The sequence below is a fragment of the Grammomys surdaster genome, unplaced genomic scaffold (genome assembly GCF_004785775.1).
Source record: "Grammomys surdaster isolate TR1022 unplaced genomic scaffold, NIH_TR_1.0 363, whole genome shotgun sequence".
NCBI lineage: Eukaryota > Metazoa > Chordata > Mammalia > Rodentia > Muridae > Grammomys > Grammomys surdaster.
The window spans coordinates 11480728-11503336 of NW_021604782.1; the positions used below are offsets into that span (position 1 = coordinate 11480728).

Genomic DNA, 22609 nt, shown 5'->3' on the forward strand with positions numbered 1-22609 from the left:
GTGTCTGGGCTGTGTTTGGAGCTCTCTTCTGTTTAGGTCCTTTGATGTAGAGAGAGAAGGAGACAATTCTGGCATATTTTCTAGATTTAATAATTCAAGAGTGTCCCACACACCAGACAGTTGAATTTCCCCAACTCTCTAATTTGTAACTAGAGGCCTGTCACTGTGGCACATCAAAAACCGAAAGGGAGAGATTTTCATCAGGGCCTGGCTAGAGAGGGAATAGAGACATTGGAGTCAAAGGCACAGGTTTAAACAGTTCTGTTTACTAACTGGTTAAGTAACCATAGCCAAGTCTGTGAGTCATTCCATAGGAAGTGACAGTAAAGCTAGCTAAAACTCATTGCCTTCAAGTCTGTGAGTCATTCCATAGGAAGTGACAGTAAGCTAGCTAAAACTCATTGCCTTCGTGTGCGTCAAGCACAGGGCTAGAGTCCTCTCCTGACTGCAAAGTTTACTCTTCATGGAAAGACTACAAATAAGAAGTGGGCATTTCCTTCACAGAATAGGGAATTGAGGCTCACAGAAGTTAGGCGATTTGGTTGGATTTGGGAAGTTTTCCCATGTTCCTTTTCTCAGCGTAGAACTTTCAGGCCGCACTAGAAAACAGACACCTTTTTAAAGAACGTGTCTTTAAAACATAAATCATAAAGAAAGAAAAAGAGCAATCATTAAAATGACAAGCAAGAAGCTCAATCTTAGGGTGTAAGTTCTTTCAACCTTGTAAAACTTCTAGTTTACTTCCCTCTCTGCTTCCTGTCTCCTCTCTCTTCTTCCCTGGAATTGAGCCCTGTGACCCCTTCCCTCTCCTTTCCAACATTCCTCCCTTTGTTCTGATATACTGGTTTGGGCAAAATTCAGACTTGACAATGAAAATCAAAATGACAGACAAGCTGAAAAGTACTGTGCTTTTATTAAAAAACAAAAACAAAATACAATCAGGTACTGTCCAGATGCGTTTGGGAAGGGAATGTCTCTTTAAAAGTCCTCAGTTTTCATCATCACCATCACCATTATTATATTAATAATATTAATGTCCTTGAAATTTAAACAATATCACTTTTCTGACTTCAGTTGTAGGAAATGTACAAAACATCAGTGGGAGCGGGACAAGGGGTAACTTCCAATGACACACGTTTTATCTCTGTGACTCCAATCAATAACAACTGTACAGCTTTGTGTAAAATACAGCTGGCTCTGAAAATGACCACGTCCACTGGATAGGCAGCTTGCCCCTCTCCCATTCCCAGAACCACCCAAGAGAAGTAAAAAATCACGATGTTGCTGCTGCTAGGAGACTTTGCTCAGTCAAACAAGAAAGCAGAAACTGGTTGCAGACTGTTGTCTTTGGTGCAAAGGAAGTAATCGCAGAGGGGCCTGCGTCAGTGCCTCAGTGATCCATGGTCTGCTTGGACGCCCACCAAATGCCCAAGGATAGCTTCACCGTTGGACTAGTTGTGTTGATGCTTTGGTAAAAATCCTTTCTTTTCTCTGGGCCCCATTCCTCTCTCACCAAATTGTCCCTGGAATTTATGCCCGCTTACGCCTGCCTTCCAGATTTCGGAAGTTGCTGGGTCTCAATTTCATCTCAGCAAACTGGATTGAGTACTCGTGGCCCTTCCAATGGAACCAGTTAACGCCCTGTGGGGGGGGAAAAACCCGTAGCCCTCTGAGTTAGTTATTTGGAGACATGTTCACGGACCATCACCATTTAGTCATCAAAACACAAAAGGGTTTGTTTCAACGTATAACCACTTGGCATTTCGCAGGCAGCTGTGTCTTGACTCTGTCTCTGCTGGCCTGTGTTGTGAAAACTTTCAAATGGGCCAGCAGAATCTAAACTAACTCTTTACCCATCACTAAGAGTCATCACAGTTTGCACAGTGCCTTGGACAGCCATCCTGAAATAAAGTGGTGGCTGACATTAATTTCTAAGAAAAAGGGTATAAGAATTCAAGTCATGATGAGGTTATAGAATTGAGCAGCTGAGTGTATGAGTGTATGAGTGTGTGTGTGTGTGTGTTTTAATTCACAGGATTCCCATGGGGCATTTTCCTAAGGTTTGACATAGAACAGCAAAAAAAGAATTCAGGTAGAACACAAGCGTTGCTTTGCAACCTGATGTGCAGGGTTAGGATTGTGTTTCAGCACTTCCATGTGAGGGCTGAAAGGATGGCTCAGAAAGTAAAGGAGTCTGCCTCTCAAGTCTGGAGACCTGAGTTACATCCTGAGAACCCACAAGAAAGGTGAGAGGATAGAGCAGACTTCATAGTTGTCTATATGTGTGTGTCCCTATACATATACCATGTACACACACATACACAAACATACACACACAAATATACACTTGTGTAAGAGATAAAGGGTCTTGAACAGCCATAAGTCCTGTGGGCCTCAATTTTACTCCATTTAATTTTTATTTTCTTGAGCTCAGAAATCTGCTACGGTGGGAGTCGTATGAGACTTGTATGAGATTCATAGAAAAAGTCGGGGGTGGGTTAGGTAAGGCGTATGAAGGGTTACATATGCTTCTAAAATCACTCTGGGACCTCAGGAAGGCCACCTCTCACAGGGTGTGAGTACCTTTGCAAAACAAAGGGGATTTGAAGTTCATGCCTTCCGCCTAGGTCCTTCTTGGGACTATGAAGATGCTTGTAGGCCTGTGCTCTGCCAGGGTTTATATCATCCCTGTGTCCCTTGAATAGCATCCACTTTGATCAGCTTTACAGAGTTCTCAGTAATCTTATCTGTGTGGAAAATTCTAAATTTGTGGCCTTTTTGGACAGTGGTTCCCTTGGGTTCTCTAAGAGTTAATATGTACTGTTTTTCTCTTAGCTCACTCATCCACCACGTCATTGAGAGTTCTCACTGTGTTGGAAGATAACACATTTTCTAACTGAAGCGTCCTTCCCTCACCCACATCTTGCTTTCCCAGCCTTGCGAGACTACTCACCTGACTGTGGTTATTGTCTCCATATCTGCCCATCAGGTTGACACGATGACAGTTCTTATACCAGAAAGCTCCTTTGTAGGACAGGGCACAGTTGGTGATGGCTGAGTCTGTGTCCTTGTCATAGGTGGAGAAAGATCGACCATTGTGATAGTTCATGGAGTCACCTGATTGAGAATAAAAAAGAGAAAGAGAAGAGAGAATAAAGACTCCCCCAGATCAAAGTCTCCTAAGGTTGTCAAGGGCAGAATCAAAGGCGAGAACTGAAAGATCCTTGGGTATGCTGGCACTGAACCTCAGACTGGATTGAGGATCAAAGCAGGGACATGAATGCTACTCCAAGACTTATCTCTGACAGAAGCATTGTTATATGTTAAGAAAGAAGGCTGCAGGTGGTTCTGGAAAATTCCATTCAAGTCTGTCTCTTTGCCTTTCTAATTGTGACCTGGCACAGGCTGAGCTTCCTCTAAACCTTCATTTTCTCATCTGAAAAATGCAGACATCCAGTGGATTCTGTCTACCTCATAGCGGTGTCTAATACCAGATATGATTTTTTTTTCTGGGCAGGGAGAAGTGACATATAAAGAGCCAGAGTTGTTATGATTTGTCTCTATTTGCTTTGCATAAAAGACCTACGAGGATAAGGTGAGAAATTTGCATTTAATAACGATGTGTGTCAGGTATGGTGGTGAACATCTGTAATCCCAGCATGTGGTAGGACAGGCTAAGAGAGAGAGTGCACACATTTGAGGCCAACATAGGCTTCCTGGTGAGACCCTGTAAAGTTCCAAACAAAATAAAAATGTAACAGTGGGCATGTCCCTCATATACAAAAGTGTCTGGCTACAGTCATAATTAAGACCTTCAGTTATTAAATATTGTCAGATAGTCTGGGTATCTCATAATCATTTTAAAAGAGTGTTTACCAGGTTGGTGTTATCTGATTCTTACCTAAGAATCTCGTTTTCATATAGTGCTACTTGGGAATATTGTCTGGGTCCTTCTTACTCCCAAGCCATAGGGCTGTGTGCAAACATTCTAAGATATTCAGGTATTTGATGCTGAGATATTAGAGCAAGCTGTCAAAGGTCCTTTGCAGTCTTTTTAACTAATGATGATAGTCATAACATACAGGAGAGCAGGCAGATATTGATGAAGCTTTCCTGTGAGGCACTATCACCAAAGCATGCAGGAAGCTACAACCTGAAAAGGTTCCTCTGAGTGAAGGGAAAGACCACAGTGTTCTCCTCCACCAGATATATAAAGTAAACATAAGCCACATTCTTGTTGGTTGGTGGATTTTCTTGCCAAGTAACAAGATCTTTCTTTCTTGATATGATCTCAGCGAAAGAGGTATTTATTGTCAGGTGATAAAATGTCAGATTTTTTTTTTTTTTTTTTTTTTTTTTTTTTTTTTTTTGAGGGATGTAAGTGCTAAAATAATTTCCACCCCTGGCTCTCTCTCTTCCATCATACCAAATTGCCTCTCAAAGGAGCTTTGTGTCCTTTTCACTGCAACCTGGCTTTGGCACCTATTAGTCAAAGGTGAAGACTTTTTCCTTTCTGGAGGGGTTCCCAGAGGGGTCACAAACCTGTCTCCTGTTTAAATAATCATAAAATAAGGCCACCCAAAGAGGCCGTGGCTTTCATGAGGTGGTCTGCATTCTTGACCCAGCACCTTCTTTTTTCCACTCTTCTCTAGGCATGCATGACCAGGGCCATGCACACACACACACACACACACACACACACACACACACATTCATGCTCCTTATGTGAGATGTGAGTTGAAATTTCCTGAACTTTCTCAAGCCACTTTTCTCATCTTTATATCATTTTTCTTAAAAGATGCTTATGAGGGTTCAATAGTTGAAAATACCTACAGAGAAAGATGCCACCCCATAGCCTTGCTAAGATGGCTTCCTTATTAGTTTATCCTTTAATGTGGAGCCAGAAAGCTACACAAAGGCCACTTTAAGTCAATGACAAAAACCTCTATCACCTCCCAAATAGTATAAGTAGGCATGTCCCTCATATACAAAGGTATCTGGCTACAGTCATAAGTAAGACCTCCCGTTACTAAATATTGTCAGATAGCTTGGGTATCACATAATCATAACCTAGAACACTAGGGTTATAATTTTGGTGAAGAACAAAAGATCACTTGACAGTCAAAAGGTTAACTACGCATTACCAGAGAACTTAGAAGAAACACATCTCAACCTCTTCCCATGACATTCCAATATATCAGAATTCACACGTTAGCAGATTCTAAGAGACATCATATGCCCCTTACAAAGAAGCATCTGGTGAAGATGGAGGCCTTTGAAAGACCATATTCCTACTACCACTCTACAGCTATTAACTACCAAAGAACAAGAAACACATTTTTTTTTTTTTGGAATGATTCATTATAATTCAACCATAGCTGACATGATTCATAACCTACTCTACATTTCAGAGACCAGATGTTGGAGATGTTGGCCCAGACCTTTTTAATGATAACTCTTTGGATTAGCATCCAGAAGACATTCAAATATCTGTTGATTCAGAGACAGGAGTGGTGAATGAGAGAATACATAGGAAGTTCATGACTCCAGACTCACAGTGTAGCTACCCCATACCTGCTGTTCCACTGTATCCTTCTACCTTCAGCTTGTAGCGACTCTTGGCATCTCCAACACTGAACCTATCATACACAGCATAGGCCGACTCCCCATGGTCTTGTAGGTCCACCCGGAGCTCGTACTGTCCTTGGGCTGTGATTTTGCTCAGGTTATCCAGTCCTGTAGATGACAAACAATGTCTGGTAAGTAATCACAGGTGACTGAGGCAGTAGGGAAACACTCATCAGTGGGACATGTCATGCAAACTTGGGCTTGAAACCTTCTCTGCTGGTATGATGGCAGGCAAAACAAATCTTCGGTTTCTGAGCCTCAGAAGAAAACAGTTCAACACCTTTGCTTATCAACTTCCTATTGTATTGTGAAGATCAAAGGTGATAAACCCAGGGATATGACCTGTATGCTCTAAAATTCTTACCAATGTGAAGCAATGAATAGCTTTGGGATGGGATGTCTCAGGTTCAGGTAGTAGTGCAGAGAACAATGTTATGTCCATGTGGCTTGGTGAAATTTTGAATGACAGTGTATTTGTCCATTGTCTAGATTGCCATAGATAAACCATACAGCATCCTGGAGGGGCTGTTTTCTCATGAGTAGGATGGGAATTCTGCTCTTTGCAGGGATGTTCTGGGTGAAAGATTATGATATGAGACCCATCTCAGTGTTTGGTGCTCAAGGGGAAAGCAGAAAGGTTGGTTCCATAATTGGTTTAGTGTCTGACTTAATGCAAGGTTAGTCCATGGGCCTGGCTTGATAATGCCTTATTTTTTATGACCTGGAACATTTAATTATTCCAACATTCTGTAGCTCCTACCAAACTTCTTTCTTTCTAATCCTTTCCTCTCTCCATTGCTCCCTACAGGAGAGCAAGTGACCAGGAGGACAGAAATAGGCATATCTGTCACAAACTTTCAGAGCTGCATTACCAAGCCAGAATTCTTCTCTGCGGTCTCCAAATCCAGCAGCATAGGCCTTCCAGTTTCTATAGAAATCCTCATGTCCATTTTTTCGTCTCAGGAAAACCTACAACAACATGGGTACTTAAGTGATAGAAGGGAAGAGAAGATGTCTTTCTGGAAGGAAGAACATCAGACTGAGGGAAGAACATCCATCCATCCCCAGCTTTCTCCATTGCTTATTTATTTACTTTGTAACTTTGGGCACTTCATGTCCCTCCCCTCCCCAAGTCTAGGTGGTCTGAAAACTAGGGAACAACAATGCTTCTTAGTTCTGGTGACGTTGATGTAGCTCATCAGTTTTCATGATCCATCACACTGAAGCTAATAGTAGAAAAGAGGTTGGGGGTGACCTACAAACAACTTTTATTAATAAAAAAATTCCTGTTCAGCCAATATGGTCGTGGGGTTGGAGTAAGTCCTGAAATTCTTAACACATGCCTGTAAAGAGTAACTACTCAGCCAGTGTTGGCTACTATAACTAGTAGGTTTGATTGTCACTGCCATTCATATCAGAGTTCCTCTCCCTCCCTCATTCTGTTATCCCAGAATGGCTCAAAGGTGATATTTTAAGATGACCTTGAACTTCTGATCCTTCTGCCTACACCTTCTGAGTGCAAACAGACATACCAACTTTATTCTTGGTTTTCTGCAGCACTGGGGATTGAACTCAAAACCTTGTACATTCTAAGCAAGTGCTCTACTAACTGAACTACATCTCCAGTCCTTTCTTGCTTCTTTCTATTTAAATAGACAACTGTGAAGGGCTTCCATGTGACAAGGATTACCTTGCAAAGTCTTATGCACATGTATTTGAGAGTGCACATTTCCCCTCATCCAAGCTCCTGTCCTGGAGCTCTAAAATCCACTGTGGTACTCACAATCCATCCACCTCCATCAGAGGTCATATCACAGTAGACTTCCAGTGCTTGGGTCTTGTCACCATTTATATAGATGGTGTAGAGGCCAGAGGTGGTATCACCATTCAACATTGCTTGAGAGCAGTCCCTGGGGAATGGGTACAGGAGTCCAACTGCAGGGTGAAGAGAAACAGTGTCTCTGAGAGTGGAGGGAGGAGGTAGGTACCGTCACAACAAACTTTAGTTCATCTGTGAAGTGGCTAGGTTCCTACAGGCAAACAGTTCCTGCTTCTCTAAGTCTGTGATCCTCATGACAGAGCTTATATTAAACGTAACAGTATAAGAGCCACAAACAAGCTAGAAATTCAATTATGACACTGCAACTTCTCACACAAGATACTAGTGAAGGAGGGGTGTTTTTTTTTTATCACATTGTTAAGATGAACAAACTAAGGCTCATGGAGCATAGATGACTTCTAAGTTGTATCCAGTAGGATATGGGGGTGGGAATTGGATCTAGATGAGCTCTTATTAGTCCTCCATCCCTTTTACTAGGGTGCGTATATCCACATTCCCCAGGCTTCTAAGCACTAACAGAGAATTGATATGTTTTAGAGATGTTTTTGTTTAAAAGATGTAAACTAGAAGTTGAAGGGGAAGTGGAAGGTTGATTCGCTGTTATAGGGAGGGTCAGATCTTAAGACAGTGTTCCTCTCTGAACTCCTTACTTGTAGTGAAGATGGTTTGGATCAACTTGCTCCTCAGGGACCCACTCAATGCCTGGATTCTTGCTGTGTAGTGGGTGGATGGGCTCAGGTCTGCTAGGCTGTAGGAGGTGGTGTCTGGCCCCACAATGACTTCCTGCGGGCAGGAGAAAGAATCAGTTTGGTCCAGATAGTCTCACAGTAGAGATGCTCCCTTTCACTAGCTCATGGAATCATTTATTCACTTAACAAAATCCCACCCAGTGCCTACTGCATACGAGACTCCAGGTATAGATCTGGAATGTCTGAGATACCAAGAGTGCTGCATATGTAAACGTTCTGGGATCAGAAAGGCAGAGGAAGTTTAAATAATACAGAAGGACTTCTTTGCATCGGTTCTACTTAATGTTAGGTGGCGGTGGGTAATGGAAATGGGCAAAGGGGGATTACAAAACAGCTTTAATGGGATGTTATGCAGTTTGACAGTTATCGACAACAGGGAGTTGGGAGGTCTGAGAGGTTTTGAACAGGCTTAAGCTCTTGAGGCTTAAGAAGCTTAAGCTGATGGTAAGGTGAATTGAACAAGGCGCAAGAGACATTGAGACCATTTATGTCAGCAGTTCTGAAAGAGGGCTTAGCCTTTATCACAACATTTAAAATAGTCTGATAATCATGGTCACAGTGTAGACAAACTGAATTATCATACAGTAGGGAGGCAGACTTATATCTAGAGAAACTAGGACTCAGGCTGAGGAACTCTTGAGTCAAAAGATTATGTTAATAGCCCAGTAGGTAGGGCAGGATAAAGGCTTGAGCTGACACAGGAGGGACAGATGTGTGACCCATACTAACTATGCTCGTGGCTGGTCCCTGGGTTGCTGTCTAGACTGGTGTTTGGACTCAGATTCTAGAGGATTCACTTTGTCTCAGATCCTCACTGGGTTACAGTTCTTATTAGGAGATGACCTTGGTGTTTGAGATTGGAATTCTACCTCCATCATGGCAGCCCAAACACAATTCTGATCTCTGCAACTTGTCAGGCAGAGTTAATCCAGTTTAGTTAATAATAAGTCAGTGTGGAGGAGACTGGAAGGTTCTTTCACTTTCTAGGGACTTCCTGGAGTAGGGGTATGCTATGTATATTTTTACAGTGTGGGAATTGAATTTCCCAGAAGCTGAGATACTTGCTCCCAATCCATAATTTGTTGATGGCAGAGGATAGTGTCACATCCTCCTAGTCTCCCAACACCTTATCCATAATTTATGTGTGTTCACTCAATGCCAGTGGCCTAGTGACCTTTGTGTAGCCATCAGCTCTGGTTGCTGGGGAAGGATCAACTCTCAGGGAACAAAGCAAGGTTTATTGACTTGCCTGAGCATAGACTTGCATTCAGCTCTATGCTTCTTTATTCAGTTGTCTAAGCCTGAATAGCCTGAAACGAGGCTCATGATCCCGGGAAGCACAATCCTAGAACCCCAAACCTGCAGAAGACTTTAGGAGTCAAGAAGTGCAATGCACTTATCTTAAAGGTATGGATACTGACACCGTGAAGATAAAGGACCAGCTTCAGTTCATACTGTGGATTCATTCAGTGCATCTCAACTCCAGAAAGGCTAGAATTGTGTCTACTTGTGGTTAAAAATGGCAGATCAGAAATACAAGTATGCCTCTATGTGTTTTTCGTAAATTATAAAATAGGAATCAAGAATAAGGAATGAAACTACAAAAGTGAACAGGAGGGAGTAAGAGACAGAAACAGATAGATCCTCTGCACCTTGCTTGGCAGAAGGTGGACAACGCAGGAAGCAATTCCTGAAGTGCCCAAGCAGAGAATACTAGGAACTAACTGGAGTGGGCACAACCACCCCAGGCCAGCTGACATACAGGGAAGCAGCAGAAAGCTCCTGATGCATGTGTTCAACAGCATAGCTGCCTTTGAAGGCAATGTAGAGCACAACTCAAGAGAGGTACGGTTAGTTTAGGAGCTTTGTAGGAGAAATAGCTTGATTCCCCATTCTCTTTGTCCCCTCCAAGAACAGATGGAGGGGTGAGGTTCACTCTCCAGAGCATCTGAGTTAGGGTGGAGGCTCTGGATTCACATCCACCAAGATCAGCTGGTTAGAAGGTTAAGGTACCACACTAGAAGTGTACGAGCAAGCAAAACTTGTATACAGTAAGAGCCTAAGCTCTATGAGGCTCCTCCACAAATTGCCATGTACACAGCAGCTGATCTTTACAATGAACCCCCAGCACTGACAAACCCTTATGTGCTGCTGAACTTCTAATCGGATTCTTTGTTCTTGGCTTAAGTATGAAAGGATAAGCCAGGAGCAAGAGACACTGCAAAGAAGTTTCTAGTGTGAACAAGGGAGACCAGACTGAACCACAGCAACGGAACTCATTAAATCTAGAAGAAACATAACCTGAGCTATAGACTACAGTATCAGGGACATGCATTTCTCAGATAAAGTGAAGCAGATACACTGAATCTAGGGGAGATGCTGCAAAAAAAACTAAGTACTAAGAGAATAAGCAAGCTAGCTTAAAAATACAGAAAAGTTCATGGAAGGGAGAACACAGGAAATATTAACAATAGATGTAGCTGGTCTTAACAGTGACATTGCAAGGATGAGGTGAGATACATCACAGTAGGTCAGGTGGTGACACTGTACGTGGCAAAGATACGGAAGAGGCTGTTGGTACTTTCTCAATGAAACATTGGATGACCATGAGCCCAACTCCTAAAAGGTCGACTCATAAAAACACTGCTGTTGATCTTGGCTATCTCTCAGATAGCTTGGGCCTAGTTAAAGGGAGAAAGTCAAGAATGTGGTGCATGACTCACCAGGTCTGATAATACATCCAGCCTCTACTAGGTTGTTTTTTTTTTTTTATGTCTTTAGTTGTATTGGAGTGAAGAAACAATATGATCTAATCCTTTCCTACTTTGATGATTATGCAGATGTTTTGCACAGAAAAGTGTGATTTACAGATACCTTGACTGTACCGTCCACAGATTCATAGACCAGGAGGTAACCAGTGACCGATGCCCGGGGAGGTCTCCAGGTGAGGAGGGCAGTTTCTGACTGAACCTCAGTAGCAGTCAATTCTCTTGGGGAATCAAGTTCTGGAGAAAACAGTATGTAGCAAGTGAGCTAGCAGGTGTAGAGCAGACAGCAAGAAGATAACTGGTCTCAAGTCTGTTCCTTAACACTGAGCATGGCCTTGGACAACAACCCCTTCCAACTATAGATGAGGAACTTGAACCATTGATCTCCAAGGTTAAAGTTTATATAAGTCCTATCACCTCAAGGGTCCAAAAGCCCCACAGGTTCCTGGGTGGTTTCAGTTGAATTTGAGGAGAAAAACAGCTCTGAAGATCATTACTGGCTCATTGTTTCTCACTGAGAGGGCTAAGTATGAAACTTCCCATGCAGTTGGCCCTCATCCCAACAGAAGGGACAATTCTTTACTTCCCCAAATGTTGAACTTTGTAAAAAAGATCTCAATACATAAAACCCCAATGAACGTCTAAGAAAACTACCCTGAAAAATTCTTAAAAACTATTTCCCAGCCTGGAGCATGGATCATTAAATGCTGGCTTTAGAGCAGGTAGGGAGTGTTTTTCTACTTACAAAACCTTCCTTTAAATATCCTTTTCTCAGCCATTGGGTCATTTCAGTTCAAGGGGAAATGGTATGCTTCTTTGGGTCTTGATTGAGTGGGCACTGGCGAATTTAACTCATACTCATGTCAGTACACTACAAGGGCCTGACTTAGGGAGGAAGAGCAGGGGAGGGGATGTGGTTTAAGATGCAGGCTGTGGGTGGGCAATTCAGAAAGGAAGACTTCCACTCTGAGTATCTTGGTACCTGTGGTAAACTTGGTAGCGATGATGGAGCTCTTCTGCTCTCCTTTCTCTGCAAAGATACTCAGTATGTACTCTGTAGCAGGCTCCAGGTCATGTAGCTCGTACTCCACTGTATTCCCAGACACTGTGCGTGTAACTTCTGGCACTAAGTATGAAACACACACATGTGGCAGTTACCCCTTGGCAAATAGCACATATACCTCCTTCTAGGACATAACCTTTTGGTGACCCCACAGCAAAGAAGGTTGGACTTCTAAGGTGACTCATAGACTTTTCTCTCTCTTGAGCACTCATGTGATAAAAAGTGGATCATACAGAGACTGGATTTTTTTTTTCTCAACAGATTGGAAAGACGGGGAGATGTTTTCCCATGCAGTGTGGTAAACTGGCTGGAAAAGCGTTGTGCTTGAGGCCTTGGGACTCAGGCTCAAATTCAGCTTGTGCCACTTCTAGCCTCACCCCTTTTTCTCTATGCATGATTCATTTTCCAAAGTACCAAATGCTGCCCAATCAAGGATTACCAAATAGTTGAGTCTGAGGGGTGGCAGTGATGGGCAACAGAGCCCAACAATGGCTTTCAGGCCTATTGGGTCCCTTGCCTTGGCAAAAATATCCATCTCAATGTCATAGGAGACTCCCATTCTGCTTTGTTAAGACTGGTATTTCACAGGCAGAGAACTTTGCATGTAAAAACCAGGGAAGTCACTGACAAACTGTATAAGTTGGCTCGCTTTGCCTCATTCTCAACAAGCCCTGCCCTCTTTAGCCATGTCTTGATTAGTTCTGATCTAAAGTTTCCACTATTCCCTTCAAACATAAGCTGATGTTCAGGGGAAGATGATACCATCCTCCCTCTCTCAGAAGAATTTCCTTACAGGGAATAACAAAGAGGAGTGTGGATAAGCTGAATTTTCTCCTCTTGCCTCACCTCTTCTCTCTTCTCATGAAACTCAGGGTTTTGCCAGAGCTAAACTAAGATTTTCAGAGCTCCCCCACCACCACAGGATATAGTGTCGTGTACTATTGTCAGTGAAAGCCAAGCAATCTTGAGCCATAAAATAGGACACTTGGAAAATGAAATAACAGAATCCTTTCTAGACTAGCTCCTCCTAAATGTACTAAGGGGATTAGAGAAAGGGGCTATTTTTCCTCAGTTGATTTGCATTTGATTGCATCTGATTTACTTCCTGGTGGTTGTGTTTGGTTGATGGTCTCAGTAAGAGTTTAATTTGCCCTCTGGGTAAGTTGGTACAGATGGTTGCAGATGGGAAAAGCAGATTCTTTCAATCAAGTTTGTATCAGTTAGGCCCTCCCACAGCCTCTGAGAAGGTTAGGCACCCTAGGACTCCTTAGACATGAGTTTCTGGAAACCTTCTTTGTATAGAATAAGAACTACTTCCTTGAGAGACTGTCCTTCCCTGATGTGCTTTGAATATGAAAGGTCCCCACAGGTTCCTGTGTTTGAAAACTTTGTTCCTAGTTGGTAGCCTTGTTTGAGAAGGTTTTGGTTTAGTGAGGAGGTGGAGACTGCTTAAGGAAGTAAGCCACCTGAGGTAGGCCTTAAGGTTTTGTCTCTGGCCCCATTTCCTGCTTCCTGACTGTGGATACCTTGTGACTAGCAGCTTCCTGTTACTGCTGCCAGCACTTCCTTGAAATGTAGGAGTTACTTTCTTGAATTAGAATCCAGAGAAAACCTTAAGTTGGTTGTCAGGTATTTGGTCACAACAATGAGATAAGTAACTCATAAGAGGTGGGACAGGTCAGCAAAATGTGCAAAGCTCCAAATGTGCCTGATTTTTCTTTTTCTTTTCACTTGAATGGCTTACTCAAGTCTCTTGAGGATACAGTGGAGACAGGCAAAGACATTACTGGTCCTTACAGTGTACCACTGGGCTTTGTCATCCCATGGCATGTTGAAGGGGGAATGGGAGGAGTCTGCAGCAAGATAAACCCTCATCAGAGTGTAGAGAAGATGGGACAGGACCTTACCTCTCTCTCCTGTGTAGGAGATGACGTAACTGTCCACAGTGGCAATGGCTGGCTGCCACATAGCCAAGGCTTCTGAGTCTGTGATGTTGGCTGTCAGAAGGCCAGATGGACCATCCAGAGCTGGAAAGAAGTATGGGATAAGGGTTCATCTTGTTAGAAGATTACATCAGAGGACATCTTTTTGTATGGTCTCAGAGTCAGGCTCATGGAGCAGGCTAACCTGGCTTATATCATGACTCCTTTTCTTGTTGTGTTATTTTTAGTCTTTATTTTCTCACCTGTAAAATGGGCATGATAATACTGGCTGGCCTTTTCTTTTTGACTTGTACATGATATTATGGATAGGCAGTTCCTGAACAGTAGTTAGTATGTGATAAGGGATACTATCAGGATTCATGTTCCTTTTTTCCAGGAAAGGAACATAAATAATCATACACAGAAGACACTTGTATGGTCACTACTGCCTGAGGCTTTTCTTGGCTTTGGGTGGTATTTTTATTTAGGAGATCTTATAGGTAATAATCTGGAGGTCTCTAGGCTCATATTCTATTGTGACTTCTTTTCCTGTGCCTCCATGTCTTCGAAAAGGCCGCTTTGTTGAAGAATGTCTTTAAAACTTAGTAGGGGAAGCTCTCAGCATTTGTTATTAATGATATACACTTGGAAAAGTTTTTAGCCTGTTATTTCAATCCTTGAGATGATGAGGCAGGATGATCATGAGTTGATGACCTTCAGAGCCACATAGTAAGAGTGTCTCAGACAACAATGACAAATGTGTAAAACAACAGATATGTATATATCTGTATGAGGTGTGTACATGTAATTGCAACTGTTCAAGGCTTCAGTTATAGATTCTAGGAATTAAATTTGAGGCCTCAAATAAGGGCAGTATACACTCTTAGAAGATAAGCCACTGCTCTGGCCCTTGGGGATTATTTTCAAATGACCTGTATTGTCAAAGAATATTCCAGGAGTCTTAATCTCGGACTTCTTTTAAGGAAACCTGTTCCTTGTTCAGCTTCTTCCTTGAAAGTTGACCTGAAGATGGGATCTCTCTTACTTTTTCTAACAATAGATTAATTACTCTTGCAACAGCCTAGGAGACAGGGTAGCCATCAGCAGCAGCTCAGCTCACAGACTGGTACCTGAGCCTCAGGGAACTGGCTGAAGGGTCAGGAAGTGAGAAATCAGTGTCAGGGAGTCAATATAATTGCTTTCACAGTGTCTTCCTGATTCTCTCATGTGTATACAGACCCTTCTTTAACTGGTAGTGACAATGAAGCCTTGGGAGGAGACACACCCAGCTTTTGTGCCTCTTGCTGTGGAGAATCATCAATGTAAGACTTCTTAGGGAAAACAGAAGCCCAAGTGGAGACTAGACAAGACTTTGAGTTCAGATAGGACGTTTTAATTGTACATTACCAACTCTTGCATGGAAGTAGTATATTTTTGAAAATTTCTGGGAGGCCTATTCTTTGGATCACTGAATGAACTGGGTTGGACAATTTGTCATATCTCAAAGGACAAATTGTTTAGAGACAGAGACTTCTGAAGGGAGATTTTCCACTTCATTCTCCTACAATAGCATCTATTATTCTTAAATTAGATTTTAACAGGAAAACAACCTTTATTTTAAATGGTTGATAGGGTTGGTCTTAGTGACCCTTGTTTTCTTCCACATTTCCAGTCCTGTTGCTTTGTAATCTCTTCATGTGCCTCAGGTGCCTCTTCTATAAGCTGGGAATGACTACAGCAGTGAGGAGACACTGCATCAGGTCTGTCAACAGTGCCTTTATTGCAGCAGCTGCCAAACAGTGGACAGAGCAACCACAGTTCTCACCATCCCACATCTGGGAAAGCATGAGTTCTGGGGGGTGTTCATAATGCTTCCAAGCAACAGGGAGAAGGGGTCAGGTGACAGGTAAAGTTGTCTTTATGTTTACTGAATCCTTATAACACTGACAAGGGAAGCAGAATCATACCCATTTTGTAGAGAAGTTGATCAGACCTCAGAGAAGTTAGTTCATGTGGCTAACACGTGGGAGATTTAGGGTCTCAACTCAGTATGGTTCTTATATTTCGCTCCTTTCCACAGTAGCAGAGGAAATGGAGGCCAGAGGACATTCAGGATGTCTCTGGGGCAACCTAGTTTATTAGAGGCTAAGGCTGAGCCAAAGGGAGGTGCTGGATGCTCTAATTCCAGCCCACTTTCCACTGGGACTCCAGGGGCAAGCCTTTTGCAGTTCTCAGGCATGAGTCATCATGCTGAGGGTGAGGATGAAACACTGATGGGGTACACACCTGTAACTAGAGACCCTGAGACCGGCTCACTCTCTTCGAATCCCTTCATGGCAATCACACTGACGTGGTACTCCACCCCAGGGCTGAGCCTCACCAGTCGGGTCTCAGTATCCGTTCCATCCACAGTCACCATGGACGGGGCACCTGGAGATTAGAGAAAGCAGGATCAGGGGAGCCTCTTCCACACTTCCTTGTCTTGGCCTCCAAACAGGGTGTACCCAACTTGGAAATGAAATTATATCTTTATTCAATTTCATTCTCTTGAGTTCCTCTCCTTTCATCCCACCCTCTGGCATGAAGGAAAAGACCTTACTTTTTGTATAATGTTTTTTCCATTGGTGAAGATGCCAAAAACCCAGTCAGGAAAGGAAAAAATCATGAAGTCACAGCATACTAAAAATGGCAAGTTTCCTTTCGGGAAGGAGTTGGCATGTTTCACAAATTTTATTTTCTTTATTCTTTTCCCTCCATGCAGTATATGGGAAGTTCACAATGTAGTACAGATCCAAGATACTTAATTCATTGGGTTCACTTAAGATGCTACAGACCCCATTACTTGGAGAGAATTTAGTCATGATAAAAAAGATGGTCCCAGTTAAATGTGTGCTTAAATTTATTAGGAAGTCTGGAATTTATATTTCTTAGAATTTCAGGACTGGTAAAGAGTTTGCAATCCAGCTGGCCAAATGCCCAGTGGAGATGCTACAGTGTCACTGTTACCAACCAGTCTGTCTTTACAAACCTCCAACAAGAGGCAGCTCACTACCCTGCTAGGCTGTGTTCAGACTATGCTTCCCTGAGGTCTTCATTAAAGTCTGTGTGTTCCAAGTTCTAACATTGCTAAGACTCAGTTCTCCATCTTATAGTGAGACAGGATATGGTCCCTAAAGGCAAAACCTCACACTTATCTCAGATGAGTCTTCCAGATGACTGTGATCCAAGGGAAAAGGATTGTTTATATAAATTCCCTTGTTCTTGTGTTAAAAAAATACCAGGAAACCATTTCCTCAATTTTTTTTTTTTTTTTTTTACAATTTCAAGGCTACAAAAAGTGTTAATAAGGTGACTTTTCCCAAGATAGTTTTTTCCAAAATGTCTTTACAAAGGGCATCTTTCTAGATGATCTCAGAAAGAGAGAAGTGGTTTTCATTAGCCATGATGTTTGGAGGAGGTGTGATAAGAGCACCCAGGATCTCATTTGCCATTTAACCCCAATTTTTCATGTTCTCCCCACTCTCTTTAATCTCTAGATCCCCTACCTCCTGTCACAGGCACATAAGTAATCCGGAAACTCTCCACTTGAGCAGTAGGTGCCCTCCAGCTGACTGTGGCTGCATTTTCAGTGATGTCTGAGAACATGATTTCCTTCGGAGAACCCATAGCTGTCAAAGAGAAAACAAAACAGAAACCCTGAAAAGTTACTTATGTTGTGTATCAATAGTTTTTTTCCTGGATTCCTTGCTCAGGAGCCTTTAGTATCTAGAGTTGATGACTGAACCAAGCCTCAGGAAAGATAAAGCATGATACATGGTTACACTGTGACATGAAAGAAGACTCACAGCAGATACAGTGACTATGTACACCAGGTGACTATGGGCTTTATGGTCATCTGGCTTCACCTGAGATAGATGTTAGCATATTGGCCACTTTCCACAGAGGAGAGGAGAAGATAGTGACTTCACAGATCTTAATAACTTACTTTGATTTCATTTTTGGCATTTTTCAGATGTTTTTGGTTTCTTTTTAATGGTAAGATGTAACGTGTATGGTTCTTTGCAGATTATAAGGCTTATTCCTCATATAGACACCCATGAGATGAACATTTGGTTGTGGCCGTTACACAAAGGACCAAAGTAAGTCTCCCTTCTCTAAGTAACATTCTTCTGATGGGACCTTTTTGGATCACTGCACTGGACAGCCTGGCATCTGGAAATTAAGCTCATTTGGAAACTAATTTTGACTGCCTACTCTGTATCTTCAAGGAGATTCAAAGCCAAGAAGCAAGGTCATATCAAAACTAAACTTATACCAGTGGACACTGGATCCTCTGGTGAGGAGAAGCCCATGACCAGAGGGCAGTTCTGTTGCTTTCATTTCTCCTCCCCAAATCTGGTTTCCTTTGGCTTCCTTCCATTTCTTTTTTTTGGGGGTGAGGGGGTTAGTATTCTGCTTGCTTCAGCTGACCATGCTGCCTCAGGAAACATTTTCCAGGCTCTGGAGACCCTGCTTCCTCCTTACTTCCCTGCTTCAGCCTGTGTTGGTCATTAAGCTTGGAAACATGTAGAGTTTTTTGGAGAGATTTTTTTCGACACCCATCTCTGACTTTTTCTCTCACCTAAGACATTTGCTCCTATGACTTTTTTTCAGTCACCTAGAAACTACCTTGATCTCTGTCCCTACCTCTCCTTTTCTTATTCTCCCAGTCCATGGCAAATTCTTTCTTTTGTAAGCCACAGAGTCTAAGGAACCTACAAGATCTTAATTGTTCAAATACCACTGAGAGGCTGGGCAGCCTGGGACAAGTCTCTTCCCTTCAATGAGCTTCAGTTGCTACATCCCATCAATGGGAAAGTGGTACCCACAGGAATGTTTTGAGGATTAGTGAAGATAATGGATGTAAAACCTTTAGTATAGACTCTGGCATGCAGAGAATTCACTAGATGCAATTGTCCTCTCTGTTTTCTTCCTCCTGTGACCTTTTCTTACACAGGGACCTCCCAGAAAAGATCTAGATGAGTCTAGTTGAGAGTGGACCCTACTGATGTACATAAACTCTGCCTCGGGGGATTTTCCTCTGCTTACTCAATTCACTGACTTGTTCTAACTGGAAACCTTGCTGGCTGATGTAGGTTATGCTACATTTTAGAATCTGTGTCTTATAAACACAGATTTCTTCTTGAGATCCCAGTTTCTCATCTCAACAGTGGCAATAATATCTACACTGTCTTATGTGCTATAAGAATCAATGACCTCATCTGTTACTTACTCAGGGGCATGTGTTTGGTAAGGGGTGGTAGGAAAGCCACCAGGCATCATCTGTAGCAATGTTGCAATAGTGGTGGAGTTCCAGGAGCAGTGGGCATGATATTTTTATACTAAAGAGCTTCCTAGGTGTTTGTTCCTTCATTGTGTAATTTTCTACTATGGGTCCACAAGTCTGGAGCCCTACAACAGATAGCTAAGCACAGAACACCAGAGTCACACCTATTAAAAGTTGGAGAGGGGCTGGGGATGTGGCATAACACTAAATGTCTAATTGTACAAATATGAGAGTCTGAGCTTAGATGTCCAGTATCTACCTACAAGCTGGGTAGACACAATGACCTGTCTATAACCCCAGTTCTCAGGAAGCAGAGGAAAGAGAACTCCTCCCCTTCTATGAGCTTCAGGTAGCTACACCCACTGACTTGGCAACCCCTGGGTTTTAGTGCGAGATCTTGTCTCAATATAGAAGATGGAATGTGATAGAGGAAGACATACAACCTTTGCCTCTATAAGCACAAACACACATGCAGCTGCATCTTTCAGACATCTATGGTACCACAGATGTGAACATACATGCGTGTCATGCACACACACACACACACACACACACACACACACTCAAGAGTTAGAGAGACCTCTGTAATAATGCTTTCTTTACAATTAGACTCAATAATAAAAGAAAAGAACTTCCAGTAGCTAAATGCATAAACTTGCTTGCTCTCCATGTAAAACCTTGCTTCTCAGAATCTATAATGAATGCCTTTTGTTATTGGCAATATGCGTTAGGCTTATGCTCAATTAGGAGATAGCTGATAGATTTATCGGCAAGAACTTTGAAGTAGAAATAACCTTGGTTAGAGTTCCACCATAGGTTTATCTCCTACAGACATCTTAGCATACTGGGACTTGGTATTTACATCTGTGAAATGGAGCTGAACATGACTCTCCTTTGGTCTGCCAGTGTTCTGGACATTTAGTGAAGTGCCTGGCTGTGTGTGGCATATATCATGTGCTTCTCAGTTGACGATTTCCATCTTTATGTTTCCTGAAAAAGATGTGACTCTGAATCAGAGATGTTGAACATGAAGAGCCTATGTCATGTGGAAGGGAGATTTGCTGAGTAGATATTCCCAAAAGTGTGCTGACCAGCTTCCAGAAACAATGGAATTGCAACTGTGTAGTGTGGCTTCAAGTTTATCTTGATTAAAATAGGGCTGAGAAGTTTAGAGGGTGCCTGACTGGGAAATGTGGGGAGGTTAGAATGGAGACTGTCCTAGAGTTCGAGAAAAGAGGCATCAACTACACTTTGGGCCTCATGATTGGAAGAGAGCCCTGGGAACATGACTGTATTGATGGAGACTGGGACAGACCAAGGAAATACTTTCAGGCCCTTACTCTGAACACCTTTGATGGGCTGCAAGGGTCTCTGGAAGAGAACGACAGTCACAGTAATGGGACTGCTTGCCTATTTTGAAGAAACCTTTAAAATTGTGCACAGGAACCTGGAAGTATTTATCTTCCTAGAGGAGGAAGAAGCTTCTGCTCAAAGAATTCAACAAGTTACATTTTCTCTATTTGTATGTTTCTAGAGAGACAAGAAAGTGATATTATGTACTACCTCTAGACAGAACCATTGTGCAGCTACATGGTCAGAGTCCACTGTTATATTCCTGGAAACATTTACTTTTTGTTGTTCATTAAAAATAAAACTTACAACTCACCAAGCATATAATAGCTAGCATTGTAGCAACAGGCAAGGGAAGAGTTAAACACACACTATTCATGTCCTGTTTAAATCTTATGGTGACCTTTGAGCTAAATTTTGTCTTCCAGATGAGGGTCTTGGGATTTGCTCAAGGTCAAGGTCACACAGCTGCTAACTGGCAGAAACATGGCTAGGCTCTGAGAGTTTGCCCAGAGACCACTGGCTAACCACTAGCTTGCACTGCCTTCCTTGCTGCTGTGGATACTCAAGGGTGGGCTGCTGATAGCCAGACAGAAATATGTTACAAGGAGGAATCATAGCAGACCATAATCAGGAGGTTAGAGGGGCAGGTTGCCTTTAAGGAGGACTGATGGTGGTTTGAGGAAAGAGAAAGAGGAGGACGGGGTTGAACAGATAAAAGGGACACTTGAAGCTGTGGACTGAAGGTGAGGTTAGGCATGTCCTTGCTGTGCTTACATCATGTCTTTTGGTCTCTCCTTGTCCTGGAGCATAGGTGTGCAGGCACACAGTGCTTACACATAGTGCATATACACATATGTGCTTTTTTCTTTGGCTGTGAATTTAAGATTTCACAGAGAGGAGCCCAAGGCGGGGTGTCATCCTAACAAAGCAGGCTCTGGTTTTTCTTTTGTTCCTAAAAGAGCAAATCAACTCATGATTATTCTCTTTGTTTTTGCTTTAGAACTACAGGGATTATAGAAGAAAAAATCAGCAAAACAAAATCAGTGATCAAAACTTTGAAGAGCAGTGTTTATAAACCAAGATCAGTCCCTGCTGCTGATCTGGAGCCATTCTTTGGCAGCCACAGGGGGATGGAGATCAACGTTGGGGTGAGACACTCTGGAGCACAGCTATGCTAATCATTGTGCAACCAGTGTATGAACTGGGGGTGCTGTATGCAGAACGAGCAACGTCTTTCCTCTTGATACGTTAATGTACTGTCTCCATGTCTACAAGCACTGGCTATAGTTTCTGTGGGTAGATTCTTGCAGGTTGTTGTCTCCTGTCTCTTGTCACAATACTATATCTTGTCATGCTGCTGAGATGATAGTTACTGCATAATCATGCTGATCTGAATACAACCACAGCAGGCATGCAAAACACTAGACAAGGTGTCACACTTGTAATCTAATCATTGGGGAGGCAGTGACAGGATCCCTGGGACCTGCTGGCCTCTCAGTCTAGCTGGACTGGTAAGACCTGGGTCTCAGTCAGAGGTACAATATAGAAAAGTATGGTGGGCTGGGGAGTTGGATCAGTGGGAAGTATGAGGTGCTGGGTAGAAGCCTCTTGCACCTACATAAGAAGCCAGGCACAGTGGCCATGTGTGTATAACTCCAGAGGTATGTGCACATATGTACGGGGAAATCCCTGGAGCTTGCTGGCCAAAAGCCTAGTTCCAGGGTCAGTGAGATACCTTGTCTCAATAGGTAGATAGTGATAGAGCAGGACACCCTGCTTTCTCCTCTGGCCTCTGTGCACATGTAGGCATGAGCACCTGCATACTCAGACTTTTGCAATATATGTATACTAAATTTATATATTTATATAAGAGTCTGTGTCTTTGTTTCTATCAAATGTACACACACACACATGAGAGAGAGAGAGAGAGAGAGAGAGAGAGAGAGAGAGAGAGAGAGAG

The 22609-nt window shown here is 42.6% G+C and overlaps 1 protein-coding gene across 5 annotated transcripts in view; it reads right to left on the reverse strand.

Moving 5' to 3' along the window:
• Positions 1-894: 894 nt before the first annotated feature.
• Tnc (tenascin C) overlaps positions 895-22609 on the reverse strand; it is an 88387-nt gene continuing 66672 nt past the window's right edge. For all 5 annotated transcript variants that reach the window (XM_028779900.1, XM_028779902.1, XM_028779899.1 and 2 more), the window contains 11 exons: positions 17516-17638; positions 16257-16400; positions 13956-14075; positions 11968-12111; positions 11092-11222; positions 8119-8251; positions 7412-7563; positions 6501-6597; positions 5575-5736; positions 2954-3117; positions 895-1641 (listed from right to left, as the gene is read on the reverse strand). In XM_028779900.1, coding sequence (XP_028635733.1) covers positions 1531-1641; positions 2954-3117; positions 5575-5736; positions 6501-6597; positions 7412-7563; positions 8119-8251; positions 11092-11222; positions 11968-12111; positions 13956-14075; positions 16257-16400; positions 17516-17638 — 1481 coding nt within the window. In that variant the 3' untranslated portion in view covers positions 895-1530. The remainder of the gene's footprint in view (positions 1642-2953; positions 3118-5574; positions 5737-6500; positions 6598-7411; positions 7564-8118; positions 8252-11091; positions 11223-11967; positions 12112-13955; positions 14076-16256; positions 16401-17515; positions 17639-22609) is intronic.